This window comes from Choloepus didactylus, chromosome X (assembly GCF_015220235.1).
Source record: "Choloepus didactylus isolate mChoDid1 chromosome X, mChoDid1.pri, whole genome shotgun sequence".
NCBI lineage: Eukaryota > Metazoa > Chordata > Mammalia > Pilosa > Megalonychidae > Choloepus > Choloepus didactylus.
Genome location: NC_051334.1, coordinates 113806085 through 113826036, shown reverse-complemented (window position 1 = coordinate 113826036; position 19952 = coordinate 113806085). Strand labels below are relative to the sequence as shown.

Sequence of the window (19952 nt, the reverse complement as noted above, 5' to 3'; positions counted from 1 at the left end):
AGGATTACTTCAAATTTATTTCATAGGACTGATTAATGAACTGGCAGTGTTATATAGAATCCAGTAGCTCTTAACCTAGGCTATACATCAGAATCATCTGGAGTATTTGTAAAAGTTCAGATCTCAGACCCATTCCCAGGCTGAATTAGTGGACCTGGAGTGAGGCCTGGCAATCTATACTTTTAACAAATGTCCCAGGAGGTTTTGAACTCCATGGACAAGTTTTTACAAAGTACTGATAAATACACATCTTGATTGGCCCATGGACAAGGTTTTACAAAGTACTGATAGATACGCATCCTGATAGGCCCCAGCAAAGCATTCATGAAATAAGTCTGTACCTTAGGTCAGGATCTGTTGCTTGGTATATTTTGTAGGCCAAAGCAACATACATATAAAATAAAGATGGGTTAATTCATATGACTGCCTTCAATGTCTATTTGTACAATAAATTTGCTCTTTTATAAATAGTACAGACTAATATATAGACAGCCTGAGTTTGCCCTGACAAGATCACATCTTAGATCTGACCTCCTTTAATTGGGCCTTGGATCAGCTGTCAGTATTTGGATATGGGTTGTTCTTTGGAGTCTGCTGATTGGTCAAAGCTGTCTGGTACTGAGCTGGAAAGAAAAGAGATGAGTACCAATGTTTCGTCTAGTCTGATTTACAGTTCCTGATATATATCCTCACTTCAGTTCTTGAATCCCACTTCATGACTACAATATCATGAATCCTGTGTTTCTCAGTCCTCTACTGTGAACTGATCTTGGCGGTGAATCCTATTTGGGCCTTATATTTCCTTGGACAAGGAACTATTGGAGCCTAGAGTTACCCTGGTATATGGTAGGCTAACATGTCTGGCCTTTTTCACTCTTTACCAATTATGCATTGATCAATCAGCAGACTCCAAGGGAGATTACATGTCCTATGAAACCTATATTCGAATACTGGCAAAAATACAGGCAGCTGATCCAGTGAACCGGTTTAAGAGACCAGATGAGCTCCTTCATTTGCTGAAGTTTAACACAAGGAATTTAAATACAGCAGAGTGAAAGGCTCTTATTATCCTTGGCAATTTGACCTTTGAAGGGAAAATCAAGATTTATTATCTGAATATAAATATATCCTTGTTGCAGTAACAGACTTAAGGAAAGTTGTAATATATAGGTTTCTAAGTATATTATAACATTCTTAAAATCAATCTGGATTTTAAATATCTGTTAAGCAGAAAGGTAGGGAAATTTTTGCCTTATAGTGTAATTTTTTTTACCTTTTGTCCATATCTGGTTTTATATATTTATAGGTATTTCCAACACTTGGCCATAAGCCAGTGACAGTTGACCTGGCTATTGGTTCTGACAAAAGACTAAAGATTTTCTTCAGCTCAGCAGATGACTATCACATCATTGATGCAGAATCTGAGGTTATGTCTGATGTGACCTTGCCAAATAACGTAAGATAACACCTTCAGATCTCAGAAATTATTATTTATTGCTATTTGAGCTTTTCCAATTGTCAAAACCATTAAAGGTTCAAAAATATGATTAGTGATATCTATACCAGAACTAGACCTAAAAGGTAAGTATAGAGTGCCATAGAATGACCATGGATAAACAAAAGTTGCTGATGGTCTCATAGTCCAGGCATGTGAATCTATTATGCAGATAGATTTTGTTGTCTGACACAGTGTTTTTTGTCCATTTTAATGAATGTAATTTACATTTAAAAAGTTGGACTCCTGTTTAAAAGCCAGAAGATCTGATAACCTCAGGCACTTATTTCTATCTGGTCATTATCAACCAGAACTGATTCATGTTTGTCCCCTTTTAGATGGAATATATGCTCTGCATTCCCAATCTAGTCACCATTAGCATCTATAGTAACTGGCCCTAGTAAGCATTTGAATTTGCAATCCTTGCTCTTTAGTCATTCTATACCCCTATAATTCCTCAACAGATTCTTTAAAAATATAACACAAGCATTAAAATATGCAGCATTATGCATACCCCCCTTCTTTTTCCAGTTTATATTACTTTAACTCTGCTGTATAGCAAATTATCATGATGTTCTCTTATAATATCGGTTATAGTTGAAATAGCTGTTCAAAAAATTCAATGTTTTCGAATAAATTGCATGTCAACTCAATCTCTTTTAATTATAATTAATTATAGTGAAATTAATTATATAATTAATTATAGTGAAAATATGCTACAACATCTGCAAAATGGATAGTTATAAAACACCATACACATCATTTATGTAAGGAGTTCCAACATAGCATAATATATACACATACACATCATTCCACTGTATCTCAGGATTGATGATGGTAATTATGTTTGTCCTATTAAAAATTATTAATAGGAAGGGCTAAGCTTAACATTTTTCTCCTTCACCTTTTCTTAATTCCACAACTTATAAACAACTACAATTTTAGTGGTTTAGTATAATATAAAAAGTCCAGGAGAAAACATGTGCTTTTAAATCACTGGTTGCATAATATTTTTAATAGCCTTCAGAAGTTTTCATACATCTCTGAAAAATTATAGAGAGCAATTGTCAGACCATTACTAGGTAATTTTTTTAAAGAAAGTGTTTTCCCAGTTGTCAACTAGGAGTATATAGAAATCACCCTGTTGATAACAGAAAATACCTAACCAAGCCCAGGCAAAGCCACTTAGATATGAAGTCAGGTTATTTTTGAGATAAATTTTACAGTATTCGTCAGATTGGTGTGTCTACCATAACTTCCTTACATCTTATTTTTTATGTCATGTCAGATAGCCTGTATTTAAAAACTAGTGCAGTACTGAACATTTCTGTTCTTGTCAAAGTTCACACTTATTTGAAAAGCCATTCATGAAGGCTGAACCTTGTGTGCCACTTGACTGATAAGTAAGGAGAATTATTTTCTTTTTAAGCAATCATTAGTTAGTTATTGTGGAAGCTAGAACGGGAGAAGATGAGTTACTTAAAATCATTTTCTGACCTAATTAGGGTACCTTATGTAGTACATTCATAAGAAATATTTTTAGCTAAATGCCTTGGTGACTTGACCCACCAAGAAAGGATTCTAATCTAAGGCAAGGAAAGATATCTTCTGAGACAGAACATACTAAAAATAATATTTTTCCAAGAGTGCTAGATTACAAAAGCTGCAATGCTTCAAGAGAGCCATGTGTGTTAAAGAATATTTGATTAATTCAGGAATCATCTGAGGAGCAAGAGGCTGAGGTTTTCTGGATTTGCAGCAGTCGAGTTTTATTTAAACAGATTTTATTTGAGACAACCTTTCTTGTACTTTCTTTTTCTCTCTTCCTGCATCTTTTCTCTGATTCAAATGCTCATGAGAGTGCCCAGGCAACGCATTAAAATTGCTTTTCGCCTCTGGATCCCCATTTTAGTTTTAAGGATAGTAGTTGCTGAGACATGGCCTCAAGCAATTGTCCCGAGTACGCCAGGCTTGGCAAGTATAGTTTCTGAATTTTATTTTTTCCTGTAATTTGCTAATTTGGAGAAATGATAAAAGTAGCATAATTGTTATAATCATTCATTTTTCAGAGAAATGTCAATGTGACAATATCTATAGTTTAAGCAAAGGTCACATGAAAATTAGAAATGCTTAAGTATTTCTTAGGTTTTCATATTATGTCACCTAATAAGTCTTTGAATTTGATAAATTACTTGGTTCATGTGAGTCATACACCTGTATGTATTGAATGTATTTTAGTATTATATAAATTAGACAAGAAATCCTACATTTTTTTTGAGGCGTGTGTGTGTGTGTGTGTGTGTGTGTGTGAGGCTGTTATATACCAAGTAGTGAAAAATATTATAAAGTTGCGCTTTGTAAACATTTTAAGCTCAAGCAATTTTTAAAATTAATTTTTATTTCTGATTTGAATGAATTGGCTGATAATCAGCAATTGTGTATTTGCTATTTGGTTCACACATTCATTACTAAAGGGTTCATTAACATGCTGATATGAAGCTTAAATTTAACTCTGTACAAGCAACGTTTCTTCTATCATTATACATAAAACTGAAATTTCAGCAAACTTTTTCTGCATTAGAAACATATCTCAACCCTTTTCAAGCAACAGATTCTTACAAATATAAAGGGAGAATATTAAACAATGACTACTTCATGCCATAAAGAAGGCTCTTTTCAATTGTTAGATGGCATGCACTTTAATTTTGCAATAGAGGTTTTTCTTCCTTTCCCTGCATTTTAAAACCCCTTTTGCTCTTTATTGCTAAGCCAAGCTGCTTCAGTTAAAGTAGTAGTGATAAAATGTTAGACATATAAAACTTTATGAAACATAATTCCAGCCCCTGGAAATCATTATACCACAGAATATCATCATTCTACCTAATTGCTTGGGAATTGGCATGATGCTCACCTTCAATGCCGAAGCCCTTTCTATGGAAGCAAATGAACAACTCTTCAAGAAGATCCTTGAAGTGTGGAAAGACATACCATCTTCCGTAGGTATGTGTGAAAATGATCTCAGAGAAGCATCTCAAGTGTAAAAAATTGTCCTAAGAAAGGTTTCCTGAATTATCACATTTTCTCAAGGCACAGAGTGTTAATTTGGGATCCTGCATACCAGTTCCTTTTGTAAGGTGATACGTTTGTCTTATACCTAAAACATTTATGATAATACCATGAAGAGGCTGATTTTGGTCATTTGAGTCATTAATTTGCAATAATTATATAGTTGAAACATGGACTAATTCTATTTCATAATAATTTATAACTCTGTTTTAACTTTCTGTGCTTGAAGACTTTACACAGATGTTGAAAATGTTTCTTTCCATCACATTGATTTTAAGGGATTTTCACTTATCTTAGGAGACTGACAAATAATCATAAAAAAGAACAAAATGTTTCTATTTCTTTCAGTCAGTAATGTTATGTTTAGTGCCAAATATTCTTGTGGAAAAATCAAATACAAACTAAATATGTGACATATTGTTTGTCACTAAAACTTCGTCATCCCTCATTTAGAAAATAGATAGATTGTCTTAATTGGAACACTTATTATAGCCCATCCAGATGACAAAATAAAGAAAACTGCCTTTTCATCTTTGTCAGACCAGGATATTTTTCTCTTTATAATTAATGCAGTGTTGTTGAGCTGGGAAATCATCATCAGCATCATCATAGTAATGATGTAATAATCACAATAATCAAAGACTCTTGTGTATAACTCTGAAGCTTGGGGACTATGGGAGTGATTCTAGATGGGAAACAGGGTGCATATGAGAAACAGGAATTTTAAGACAGGATAGAAAGATTATATGGAGGATAACTATTCCTGAACGGAGGTAAAATTTAATGGAGAAAACATCAGAGGTAGAGTGTGAGTGGGGGTGGAGGGGAGAATAGAGAAACCAGAGGCTTCTAAAATCTGTATAAAATTGCTAAATGTGGTATTCATATGACTTTAAAGACTGGTTTGAAAAAATGGCCTTTTAATGGACATTTTTCTCATTTTTGGATGATGGCATTTTTGCAGTGCATCTGCAAAACCTTTTTTTTTTTTGCTTACATATTCAGTGTAAGGATTGTCCTGAAAACCTGTTCTAAATTCTTCAAGCAGGTAAGAACTCAGCAGAGGGTTTTAAACCATTTAAGTGACAGAAGGTAAATGCTTACAACATAATTGACAGAACTGGGACAAAAGAAACTAAAAATAATGAATCTTGTTCTAAATTTTACAGTGATACTTCTGTTATCAATGTGTTAATCAGAAATGGGAATAATCGATTCAAATGGGAAATTGAACAAACTCTATATTTATACCATCTGGTATAGTTCTTGCCCGTAGGCAGGACAACTTCTGACCTAAAAGAAAAATCTATTTTAAATTGCCGGAATTTGAAAGATGTCTCCCTCTCTATATATATAAAATAAATTATAGCACTACAAGAAAATGTTATTTTGATTGTGAAAATATTCCAAAGACTACAGTGTAACACTGATATTAAGTAAATCACTATTTTTCTGTCTTAAAAAAATGCTTAGTTATTTAAAACTAACCCAGATCCCAATGCCCCCAATCTGAATTTTATACTTTCTTGAGTTATAATAAATGTTTGCAACAATTGGATCATTGCTGTGGATTTCCAAACAAATATACAGAGTCTTAACAACCTCAGCAGGTATTACTTCCAAATCATCATGTCCCATCTCAGAAAGCAAGCCGACCCATACAGCTATTTACTAACAAGGTTAAGTGGTAGATTCATATGTCAAATTTTTCAGCAGACTTTGGTTTCAGGACTAAAGTGGAAATTATGTGAAGTCATATTTTGTACTTGGACACAGCAAGTAGTCTGTGCATTAAGAAATCTGTGTTCTGAATGGTTTTTGACAAAAATACCAGTTTTAATGACATAGTAACATAAGTGAAAATGTTCAAATCCAGACAGAATAAATCTATTACTTTCCCATCACTCGGACCACTATGGTTCCCCTTACTTCCCTTATATCTTGGGTGATTTTAAGTCTAGTCTGAAATTGGACTTACAAATCTTTTTCCTAGTAGAACAATTTTCTGAATCAAAATATGATTGTAATTTAATTACAATTTTGATGTCATTTTCATACAAGTAAATAATTTGATTTGTAAAAGGAAGCAGGAGATATTGGATGCTTGGTAAATTATAGCTGAGGGATTAAAAATGGCTCATACCATGCCTAATAACAATCATTTTTATGGAAGTTTAATAATTCCTTCTTGAGTCCCTTTATACATAGTTAATGTATACAAATATAGGCCAGATAAATTTTGGTTTTAAAAAAGTCATCTTAGAAACTGAGAAAGATGAAGAATTTTTTAAAAACTATATTATAATTATATCAATGTGAATTTATTGCCTTTATAATAAAAGAAAATGGAAAGTCAAATTAATTCATTGTATTGAGATTTTAATCAAGGTGCTATGGGAATTTTGTTGTTTTCTAGACTATTTTAGCTTGAGTCAAAATCTTGATATTATTGATATTATTGGTATTATTTAAATGGAAATTTGCTTCCCCATAAATTACATAAAGAATATCTACTTAAAAGTTATACAGTTAACAGTAATGCTGTTCGCCTTACCAGAAAATCCCTTTCAGGAGCAGCTGACTATATGGCTATTTACATAATTAAGTTTCCAGCATTAAGGCAATTATTGTCATAATCTTTATTGTTACAAAGTAATATAAAATATGGCCAAAACGTTAAAATCTTATAAAAAATCCCTGAACAGGAGAAAGCCTTAATGATACCAATTCGCTTTGCTCTGCTTGTAGCACGGTAATTTATTGAATTGCATTAGAGTTACTAAAGTCATTTGAGTAAGTCATTTTTCTTAACATTTTTCATTTTTATGAGTTAGGTTTCCATATATGTCACTTGAGCACAAATACAAACCCTTACGGAATGCTGTACTTCACCTAGACTGTAAAATAAAGGATGGCTTGGGGTATATTTGAATTTCTACAAACAGGGTAGAATTAACCCTTAGCTTTTGGAGAATATTGGAGAATATGAAACCAAGGAAGAATCGAGAGCTAAAAATTCAGTGTTGGTCACAGTGGTGCTAATTTGAACATCACTCCCGAGCAGTAAAATGGCCAAATGACTGATTATACAAGGAGGGAAAAAAAGAGATTTGTTTACTTGAACTGTAATAATGAGCCCCTTAATAATAAAAAATTGATTGTGGTTATAATTTTCTATCACTGTTAGAAAGATTTTGTGCTTTTCTGATTTTTTTTTATTATAGCCTATGCGTGTACACAGCGAACCACAGGATGGGGTCAGAAGGCCATTGAAGTGCGCTCTTTGCAAACAAGCATTCTGGAAAGTGAGCTGAAGCGCAGGTCAATTAAGAAGCTGAGATTCCTGTGTACCCGAGGTGACAAGGTATAGTTTACATCCTCCAGTTGTGGGAAAAATAAAGCAAGCATTGAAAATTAACTAAAGAAAGTTATGTCCTTTTCCCTCTGGCCATAAATGTATTGGTGCTACATTTTTCAAACAGGCATATATTGATAAAAACAATTTTACATTTTGTTTCAGAAACAATGATTTGGTAAATAATGAAATTTGGTTTCAAAGGGAAACCATTTTCAGAAAAGTAAACATTCTTGTCACACCCTAAGTAAGCAAAGCTTAGCTATTATTTAGTTTAATGCAAAATCCATTATTGTCTTTATCCTATAGTCCTTTCATTTTCATGTTAAAATGATATTTTTATTTAGAATGGTAGAGCAAATCTGTCTTTTGGAACTTTCAGCACAATCCAATAACAGAAGATGGAAAAAGTGCTTGCCTTTGCTGAGTACCTAATTATGTGGTAGGTCTTGTGTTTAGGTACTTTAAAAGCTATCTCATTTAATATTTACTGTGTCTACTTTGCAGGAAAGAAAAATAAAATCAAGATTTGGAAACTGTGTAATTTGATACATTTGACAACCAATTCAGATAGTTTAGATTGAAAAGTCACTATAAATCATTACAATCCACACATATTATACATATTATGAGAAATAATAGTGTGAAGTTAGGATTAGAAAACATTCATGTTTAAAAGGGATTGTAGAGGATTCAAGATTGCAGAACATCAGGATAAAATACTCTACATCAAAGAAGGGTAATTTGTTGATTTGGCAATGCAAAGGGATGTAATGGGAAGAGGACCAGTGTTCAAAGTGAGACAGACCTAAGATGCAGTGCTAGGTCTGCCACCAAACTAGGAGTGAGAACCTTGGAAGTTTGATGAATCTTTTTGAGCCTTAGTTTCTTCATCTCTAAAATTGAGATATTAATAACTACTTTTGGGTCATTGTGAAAATTGTCGTTACTGTGTCAATAAGGCTCTCACAAAGTACCTTGCACATAAAAGGTGTTAAATCAAGGGTAGCTGGTGTGTTTTTATCATCATTATTATTCTTTCACAACCTGCTCCTAAGTATAACAATTGTGGATGTTGAGAACACTCATCCTAAAAAGGAAGTCTCTGATATTTATGTCCATGTTCTTTTCTAAGTTTCATTATGGCACAGACTATATTTACACAATAGGTCCTCCTCTAAGCTATTGTGGTTAAATCATTATATCAACCTGTTGATCTTGGTCCATTACATTGAAATAGCAAATAACAAAGTAGAAAATTTCAGCAGCCACTCAACACCAGAAGCAATGGTAAGCAATGTCTAAATAATTTAATTGTTTCCTCATATTAAAAAAAAGAAAAGCAAACTTGAGTTAAAAGTAATAGACTATTTTTGAAAAAAAAGGAAAAGGAAATTTTTCGCCAAAAGTAATCAAGAACATCAGCAGATGAATGTCACTTACAAGGAACTAATTTTATTTAAAGCACACAAACTACAATTTCTCAGAATGTGGTAAAAGGTTATTTAAAAATATATAAATTAAATACCATACTAATCTAAATTCTTTTTCCCTAATTTGAAGAAAATTTGTTCAGAAAAATAGTAAGGCTTTATATTTTATTTGGCAGATGTGGATAAATTGAGGTTATAGTAGTTTCCTAGTACTTAAAACTTTTGCTTATCAAGCATCAGGTTAAAATGTATGAAATATTTACTGATGGTGTATTTTTCTCTTTTTAAAGCTGTTTTTTACCTCTACTCTGCGCAATCACCATAGCCGTGTTTACTTCATGACCCTTGGAAAACTTGAAGAGTTCCAAAGCAATTGTTGTGTTTAAAAGATTCCAATGATTTATTGCAACATTATACAAATTGAATCTTCAAATTTCTGTGATTAAACGAGCATTCAGTTTTATTGTTAGGGAAAAATTAAATCAGACACTTAACTTTTACTGTAGTATAGAATAGTTTTAACAAAAAATGCAACTTTATATAAAATTAATTATAGCAAGCTCTATGTACTCCAATGGTGTACAATATCTTTTGCACAAACTTTGTAACTGCTGTTACTGTGAATTCAAACATTACTCTTTGGACAGTTTGGACAGTATCAATATTGAGATTTTACAACATGGAGTAAAGAAAACTGTTATGGGTTAGATTCCAAGAAGTTTTTAAAAGACGTGACCATGACTGAAATTTTCCAAAAAAAAAGTAAAACAGCAACAACTCATATATGATTTTTCCAAAGTCATATGAAGAACCAAATGTTAAATCACAAAATGAAAATAATAGGGTCCATGCTGCAAACCAGGCTAAGGTGGAACAACTTTCATTCCTGGAGAAAACTACAGTGATAAAAGGCCATTCATTTCCTAATGGTTTGTTTTAAGAAACTCCATCACATTTAAGCTTAGAGACCAGTTGTGCTATTTTCACCCAATGCTAAGCTGGTTTTCTGCTGATAAGAGGAAAGCCTCAGATTCTCAGTTTCCCTCAGATCACCAAAGATGTGCAATAGCTGTTTTTACAAACTGCAAAATAATACACTTGCAAGCCTGACTACAAGGCTGAACTCCTATACACATGTACTGTAGAATGAGTTTTTCCGTGTGTGTGTGTGTGTGTGTGTGTGTGTGTGTGTCTTAATACTTTATAGTAGGTGTCAAAGTCTAATCCAACTACTGATTGGTTAATTTATCAAAATTCCTAACTGGCCAGCAGGGTGACCATCTGACAGCACCAAATATTCTACCAATCCCAGATTAAGCTATATCAAAGCTGCCCTCCAGTTATTAAACAAACAAACAAAAAGCATAGCCACAAAAATTTTGGCTGCCAATACTTGTCTTTTCAAGTTTTTATTGCTGTAAAATCAGCAATTAATCCCATATGTAGGGACTTAATGTGATTTTGAAAAAAATACAAATTTCATCACATATCTAAATTCACAAAATTAGACTGAATAGTGAAAGTCACAGTAGTCCGTTATCGAAATATCTTATAGATGCCATAAATATGGGGGGGGGGGTGGGTGAGTTTGGTCACCTATGGTAATTGCAACCTTGTGAAAAGCATAATTTCTGCATATCCATTCTCAATATCATGGTTAGTTCTGGGGAAAGAGAGAAACAACAGAACTACCACGAAGTATACCTCAGTATAATTCCTCTAAGTTCTGCTTCTAAAATCTGAAGGCAGTGCTAGTGGGGTAATAATTTTCAAACTACCTTGTTAACCAAAATACAAAAGCAGCTGTGTTATTTCATAACAGCACATCATTTCTCAACACCTTGGTGGCAAAAATGAAGATTTGGATTTTCCTAACAACTTATATCAGAGTGTAGTAGCTCAATATTGAGAATTTAGGAGAGCCTGAATCCATGAATTAAGGAAATAAATGTGATTCACATTTCTATTACTGCGACACAATAATGTAATCCTACAACTGGCTTACCCTTGAGTGTTTACAACTCAAACGACTTTTCAAATGTAGTAATTAAAAAAGAAAATGAACTTTTATGTCAAATTATTTCTTTAGGAGTAGTTATTATTATAAATTTGTACACCAAAAAGGCTGTGGGGAACTTTGTGCAAGTACCTCATCACTAACCAAATGGAGCTTGCTATGTTTGAATTTCAGAAAATTTTCTCATTTAAGTAGAGTGTAGAATCAAATCTTTTAAGAATTCATTTTCTTCATAATAGTTACTTAAAGTTAAGGTTCAAAAATAATTGTATCTTAAAATCATTTTTAAGGCAATAAGACAGTTAACTATTTTAGGAAGTCAGCTCCCACTATGCTCTGTGCCTATTATTCCAGTAAACATTGAAAAATGTGAACTAAATCTACAAAAATGTCCCAAAGTAACCAAGCAAGAGAGACTATAGATGTGTAACTGAGCTTTAAAGGAGAAGTTGTTAATGAGGAAAGGAATCTGGGCACATGTTAAGAAGAGAGATTGTAATGTTGGGTGAGCAAACAGAAGGGATTGAAAGTATTTGAAGTAGTTCATAGGTAATGAATATTTCCAATTTAGATGTCAATCCATATGGAATCTTTAGATCCTTTGACAGCTGAAACAAGAAAGTGAAGGTACAATGATATTTTAATCAGTGCACTTTGTAATAGAAGAAATCATATATACACCCCACCTTGTAAACAGCAGCACCTTGAAGCCCTACCAATCACAGAAGTATGGAGGGGGACTCCTGACAAGCCAGTTTCCCTAGCCATGGGACTTGAAGCATGAAATTTCCAACAGGTTATGAGCAGCACTGGGGACAAGACTACAGTTTTATTTTAGTGTAATTTAGTTTTTCAATCAAAGCCCTAGTCCAAAATAGCATTATTGGAAATATTTGAAAACTAGAAAATGGTAGATGAAAATGCATGATAAGAAAATTTCTGTGAGATAAAGCCTTTAAATAAGGTGATCAGAAGAAGAAGCAAGAAGAGGGGAATAGTCATTATAAAGATAAACAAAGGAGAATCTCACACACACAATTAGAATGCATAAATTTTATTATTTTCAATGCTATCTGTTTCTAGATAAATTAATCACTTTTCTATCAAGTCATTCAATTGAGACAGTATTCATAAAACTAGGAATAATGTCACAGGCATTCAATGGGATCTTTTAAGTACTCTTTTAAATTAGTTTTGAGAAATGCACCTATTTAAATCAATTTGTATTCAATCTGTGCTCTAACAAAATAATCTTGAAATGATCTTTGAGACTGCTAATTGTTTTATCAGAAAGTCTGCAATGAATAATTGTTTAACTTGTGAAAATAAAAATGTTTAAAATTATTGGTCTATGACATTATTGAAAAATCCTTGTCTAGTGCCTTAGAATTAGAAATCATTGGTGGAATATTCATTTATTTAAAACCTGTAATTAGGCACTGATTGAAAGATATTAGGGATTATACCTATTGTCCCAAAAGAAAGTCTGGCCAAAGAAGGGGCTATTAATCTGGTTAAGAAATTTCTGGTGGAATTAGGAACATATTGTTTTCTCTCCAAATTTATGGGATTTTACACCAAGGAACAGATTCACACAGTATGGATAAAACCCAAGCAAGTTTTAATGCTGCCTTACCTCCCACCTCACCCCAGTATCCTGAAGTGTACTGAAGAAGAAGGAGGAGTAAACCCTATCCAAAGAGGAGTACAAATTTATAGTTTCTTAGTATTCAAGAAAGTGTCTAGTGTAAGCTGATGGTGGAAAATGGAAGATGAAATAATTATGGCAGCCTGCAGGGTGTCAAGGAAATTAAGTCCTTTGTTTGGGGCCAACAGTGAAGCATTAGTGGCATGATCCCAAGCACATCCTATTTTCTCAGGTCATTCCGGAGAGATGTTCATTAGACCTTCCCTTTATGGCCAGCTGGATGTGGTCTTAAATTTTCAAGTGTGGCCAGGTGTTCAGGAGCTGGGCTACCCAGACGCGTCAAGTGTATCCAGACATTTAGAGACTAAATTCAATTTTTATTATAATTAAATTGACTTATTCAGCTTTATATGTAGGGCAACATGCTTCAAGTACTTGAATGGATGGTTTTGTGAGCCAAGAGGAAAAAGTATCATTGCAAATTGGAACTAGCTAGGGTGGGGTGAGGCCCCAATGTTGAGAGAGGGAATTATCCTAGGGACCTTTTACCAAAGCATAGTGATGGGATAGGTCATGATAAGTAACCTTAGTACTTTCTCATTCACAAATGAAACAGTGAGTTTATGGACCCCAATGCAGGAAATCTAGACTGAATATTTTTTGCAGCAATGTGATTTACACCTTCACTCAAGGATACTTGGGTTTCTGAAAATACTAAAGCCAATGATCGGGGCCACTCTTTTATTTTTCCTCATTTTTTATTGTGGAATATAAGATATATACACAGAGGTGATAAATTTCAACATAAAATTCAATGAGTAGCTATAGAGCAAATTTCAAAGGATATTATGGGTTACAGTTCCACAATTTCAGTTATTTCCTTATTGTGAAATATAACATATATGCAGAAAGGTGATATCTTTCAAAATACAATTTAGCAAGTAGTTATACAGGAAATTTCAAAGAATGATATTGTTACAGTACCATAGTTTCAGTTATTTCCTTATTCTAAAATATAGCATATATACAGAAAGCTGATAACTTTCAAAGTACAATTTAACACGTAGCTATAGAGCAAATTTCAAAGAATGCTATGTGTTACAGTTCCACCATGTCATTTATTTCCTTCTAGCTATTCTAATAACCTAGAAACTAAAGAAATATATTTATATAGAGATTCAGTGTTCATAATCTTTGTTAAATCATATCTTGTCTGCTGCCACCCCTCCCTCTCATTTGATTACTTTCTCAATCTTCAGGGATAGCTGGGCAGTGACCACCCTAACATGTTCATGTTGAAAAGGGTGTCTATTTTATGGGAAAGGGGGGTGCATCTGGTTGATGTTCTTGAAAAGGCTGTTGCCTCTGGGTTTGGGGAGTTATCTGGCATAAGAATACTCTAGAGAATTTAAGTTTCTGAAAAATAAACTTAGTGAGTGAAACTTTTTATAGAGTCTCAGATAGGGACCAGGGTGTTCTTTAGGGTTTTTGAGACTACTATTGATTTGGGCTTGCCATGCTGTGGCCATTTGGCATACATAGCTGAAGCTTGCATAGGTGTAACCTCCAGGACAGCCTCTCGACTCTATTTGAAATCTTTTAGCCCCTGAAACCTTATTTTGTTGCCTTACTTTTCCCCCTTGTGGTCAAGAAGGCACTCTCAATCCCTTGATGCCAGGGCCAGGCTCATTCCTGGGAGTTGTGTCCCACATTGCCAGGGAGACTCACACCCATGGGAGTCATGTCCCATGTGGGGGGCGGGGGTAATGAATTTATTTGCATAGTTGGGCTTAGAGAGAGAAAGGCCACATCTGAGCAACGAAAGAGGATCTTGGGGGTGACTCCTAGGCATAATTATAGGTGGGCTTAGCCTCCCCTTTATAGCTATAAGTTACACAAAAGCAAGTTTCAAGATTGAGGGCTTGACTTATTAAGTAGGGGGTTCCTAATTTCACATACCATATGTTCTTTCCAAGATAAACAATCAGTACCTCACATTGTCTTCACTTTCACTTAGTTGTACAATAATCATCACTCTCCGTTTTAAACAATTCTCATGACCCAAAACACCTCAAAGCTCTTATCAGCCCTTAATTATTTATCCCTAGTATTTTTGTAGTACTATTAAAGTATTCCTATTAATTATAGTCCCTAGTATGCAATAGGTAGCTTTTCCCATATACCATTCTGTTGTTAACTCTTTGTACCAGTGTCATACCTTAGAAGTAGATCATGCAAGCACTTATTTATATTTATAGTGCTAATCTGTGGGATACATACCTTTAAACAACCCCTTTCAATCATGTTAGCCTCAATGCAGCTCTGATACTTATAACCCCATTAACAAACAATCATCACCCCTATCTATTCCCATACATTTAAATTCACATTCATTAACATATCTGAACATATTAGGTTATCATTCCCCCTTTACTAGCTTCTGTCTATCTCTAGGTACCCTATATTCTAACATTATAAGACACTGATTTTACATTGTTCAGGGAGTTCATAGTAGTGGTAACATACAATATCTCTCCTTTTGCGTCGGACTTATTTCACTCAGCATTATATCTTCAAGGTTCATACATGTGGCCATATGTTTTAGGACCTCATTCCTTCTTACTGCTGCATAGTATTCCACCATGTGTATATACCACATTTTGATTATCCACTTGTCAGTTGAAGGACACTTGGATTGTTTCCTTCTTTTAGCAATTGTGAACAATGGCACTATGAACATGGATGTCCAAATGTCTGTGTCACTGCTTTCAGATGTCCTGGGTATATACTGAGAAGTGGAATTGCTGGATCATAAGGTAACTCAATATCTAGTTTTTTGACTAGACAAACTGTCTTCCACAGTGGCAGTACCATTATACATTCACACTAGGAATGAATGAACTCCAAATTCCTCCACATCCTCTCCAGCATTTCTTGTTTCCTGTTTGTTTAATGGCAGGCATTCTTACTGGTATGAAATGGTATCTCATTGTGATTTTGACTTGCATTTCCCGAGTAGCTAGTGAAGATGAACATTTTTTCATGTGTTTTTTAGCCATTTGTATTTCCTCTTCAGAAAAATATCTTTTAATATTTTTGCCCATTTTATTATTGGGCTGTTTGTCCTATTGTCATTGACTTGTAGGATTTCTTTATATATGCAGGATATCAATCGCCTATTAGATATATTGTATTCTAGTTTGCTCATGCTGCCAGAGTGCAAAACACCAGAAATGGATTGGCTTTTATAAAGAGGATTTATTTGGTTACCGAGTTACAGTCTTAAGGCCATAAAGTGTCCAAGGTAAGGCATCAACAATAGGGTACCTTCACTGGAGAAAGGCCATTGGCATCCGGGAAACCTCTGTTAGCTGGGAAGGTATGTGGCTGGCATCTGCTTGCTCATAGGTTTGTGTTTCAAAATGGCATTCTCCAAAATGTCAGTGTCACCTTCCAACATTGGTCTTCAAAATGTCTGTCTCAGCTACAGCTTCAAGCTCCTTCTGTCTGAGCTCTTATACAGGGCTCTAGTAAACTAATCAAGGCCCATGCTGAATGAGCAGGGCCACACCTCCATGGACAGTATCTAATCAGAGTTATCACCTACAGTTGAGTGGGTCACATCTCTGTGGAAACAACCTAATCCAAAGGTCCAAACCTAATCAACACTAATACATCTGCCCCTACAAGATTGTGTCAAAGAACATGGCATTTTTGGGGACATAATACATCCAAACTGGAACATATTGTTTCCAAAGACTTTCTTCCATTGAGTTGACTGGCTCTTCACCTTTTTGACAGAGGCTTTTGAAGTTCAGGAGCTTTTGATTTTGAGGAGTTCCCATTTATCTATTTTTTCTTTCATTGGTTGTGCTTTGGATGTAGAGTCTAAGAAGCTACCTCCTATTATTAAGTCTTGAAGATGTTTCCTTACATTACCTTCTAAGAATTTTATGGTGCTGTTTCTTATATTGAGGTCTTTGATCCACTTTGAGTTAATTTTTGTATAGGGTGTGAGGTAAGGGTCCTCTTTCATTCTGTTGGATATGGATATCCAGTTCTCCCAGCATCATTTGTTGAACAGACTGTTCAGTCCCAAATCACTGGATTTGGGGGCATTATCAAAAATCAGTCAACCATAGATCTGAGGGTCTATTACTGAACTCTAGATTTGATTCCATTGATCAGTATGTCTATCTGTGTGCCAGTACCATGCTGTTTTGAGCACTGTGACTTTCTAGTAGGCTTTAAAGTCAGGAAGTATAAGTCCTCCCACTTTGTTTTCATTTTTAGAATGTTTTTGACAATTCAAGGCCCTGTTTCCTTCCAAATAAATTTGATAACTAGCTTTTCCAAGTCTGCAAATTAGGTTGTTGGAATTTTGATTGGAATTGCATTGAAACTGTAGATCAGTTTGGGTACAATTGACATGTAAACGATGTTTAGTCTTCCTATCCATGAACATGGAATATCTTTCCAACTCTTTTAGTAACATTTTGTAATTTCCTGTGTAGAAGTCTTTTACATACTTGGTTAAATTTATTCCTGGATAATTTATTCTTTCATTTACTATTGTGAATGGAATTTTTTTTCTTGATTGCCTCTTCAGTTAGGTCATTACTAGTGTATAGGAACATTAATGACTTTTGCACATGAATCTTGTATCTTGTCAATCTGCTGAATTTTTTCATTAGCTCAAGTAATTTTGTCATTGATTTCTCAGGATTTCCCAAATATAAGATCATATCATGCAAATAATGACAGTTTTACTTCTTTTTTTCCAATTTGGATACATTTTATCTCTTTATCTTGGTTAATTGCTCTGGCCAGAAATTTTAACACAATGTTGAATAATAGTAGTGAGAGTGGGCATACTTGTCTCATTCCTGATCTTAAGAAGAAGATTTCAGTCTCTCACCATTGAGTACAATGCTGGCTCTGGGTTTTTCATATATGCCCTTTATTATATTGAGGAAGTTTCCTTCAATTCTTACATTTTGGAGTGCTTTTATCAAAAACAGATGCTGAATTTTTTCAAATGCTTTTATAGCATTTATGGAGATGATCATTTGTGTTTTTTTCCTTTTGATTTGTTAATGTGTTGTAGTACATTGATTGATTTTCTTATATTGAACCAACCTTGCATGCCAGGAATGAACCCCACTTGGTTGTGGTGTATAATTCTTTTAATGTACCTTTTGATTTGATTTCCAAGTATTTTGTTGAGAATTTTTGCATCTATATTCATAGAGTCATTGGCTTATAGGTTTCCTTTCTTGTAGTATTTTTATCTGATTTTGATACTACAGTGATACTAGCTTAATAAAATGCATTAGGTAATGTTCCTTTTTCTTCAATTTTTTGAAAGACTTTGAGCAGGAATAATGTCAATTCTTTTTGGAAAGTTTGGTAAAATTCTCCTCTGAAGCCATCTGGCCCTGGGCTTTTATTTCTAGTTAGATTTTTGATGACTGATTGCATCTCTTTGCTTGTGATTGGTTTGTTGAGGTCTTCTATTTCTTCTCGGGTCAGTCAAGGAAGTTCATATGTTTCCAGACAATTGTCCATTTCTCTGGGTTGTCAGTTTGTTGGCATACAATTGTTCATAGCATCCTCTTATGATTTTTTAAATTTCTTTTGTATCCATAGTAATGACCCTGCTCTCATTTCTGATTTTGTTTGTCTCTTTTCTCTTTTTTACTTTGTCAGTCTAGCTAAGGGTTTGTCAATCTTCTTGATCTTCTTAAGGAACCAACATTTGGTTTTATTTATTCCATCTATTGTGTTTTTTCCTGAAGCTCATTTATTTCTGCTTTAATCTTAATTATTTCTTTTCTTCTAATTGCTTTTGGGTTAGTTTGCTGATCATTCTCTAGCCTCTTCAGTTGTTCAGTTATGTCTTTGGTGTTTAGCTCTTTCTTCTTTTTTGTTGCATGCATTTAGAGCTATAAATTTCCCTTGCAGCACCACCTTCACTACATCCCATAGGTCTTTTTATGTTGTGTTCTCATTTTTGTTATCTCTAGATATTTACCTATTTCTCTTCCAACTTCTTTGAACAACTTGCTGTTTGGGAGTGTGTTTTTTAACCTCCATATATTTGTGAAAGACCTGGTTCTTTGGTGGTTGTTTATTTCTAGTTGCATTCCATTATGGTCAGAGAATGTGCTTTGAATAATTTCAATCTTTTTAAATTTATTAAGTCTTGGTTTTTGCCCCACCATATGATCTATCCTGGGGAATGTTCTATGAGAACTAGAGTAGAATGCATATCCTGGTACTTTGGGATATAATGATCTATATTTGTTAAGTCTAATTAATTTATCACATTGTTTAGGTGCTCAATTTCCTTATTGTTCCTCTGTCTGGTTCTGTCTATAGAAGATAGTGGTGTATTGAAGTCTCCCACTATTATTGTGGAAATGTCAGTTGTTCCTTTAAGTTTAGCCAATGTTTGTCTCATGTACTTTGGAGCTCCTTGATTAGGTGCATAAACACATAAGATAATTTCTTCTTGGTGAATTGTAACATTTATTAATATATAGTGTCCTTCTTTGTCTCTTATGGCATCTTTGCATTTGAAGTCTATTTTGTCTGATTTTGGTATAGCTACCCCTGCTTTTTTTCAGTTGATGCTTGCATTTTAATTTTTTTTCCACCCTTTCACTTTCAGTCTCTGTGTGTCACAGGGTCTAAGATGAGTCTCTTGTAAACAGCATATTGATGTGTCATACTTTTAAATCATTCATCCAGTCTGTAACTTTTAATTGTGGAGTTTAATCCATTCACATTCAAGTTTATTACTGTGAAAGCATTTCTTGAACCAGCCATCTTATCCTTCAGTTTTTAATTGTCAGATCTACCCCCCTCTTTTTTTTTCCTTTATGTTACCCTTACTAATATTCTTTGGTTCTGTGCCCTTCTCCAGACCTCTCTCT

The 19952-nt window shown here is 34.1% G+C and overlaps 1 protein-coding gene across 1 annotated transcript in view; it reads left to right on the top strand.

Moving 5' to 3' along the window:
- NRK (Nik related kinase) overlaps positions 1-9735 on the top strand; it is a 210487-nt gene extending 200752 nt beyond the window's left edge. The window contains exons 25-29 of the mRNA XM_037821841.1: positions 886-1026; positions 1305-1456; positions 4336-4495; positions 7786-7925; positions 9640-9735. Coding sequence (XP_037677769.1) covers positions 886-1026; positions 1305-1456; positions 4336-4495; positions 7786-7925; positions 9640-9735 — 689 coding nt within the window. The remainder of the gene's footprint in view (positions 1-885; positions 1027-1304; positions 1457-4335; positions 4496-7785; positions 7926-9639) is intronic.
- Positions 9736-19952: the final 10217 nt, after the last annotated feature.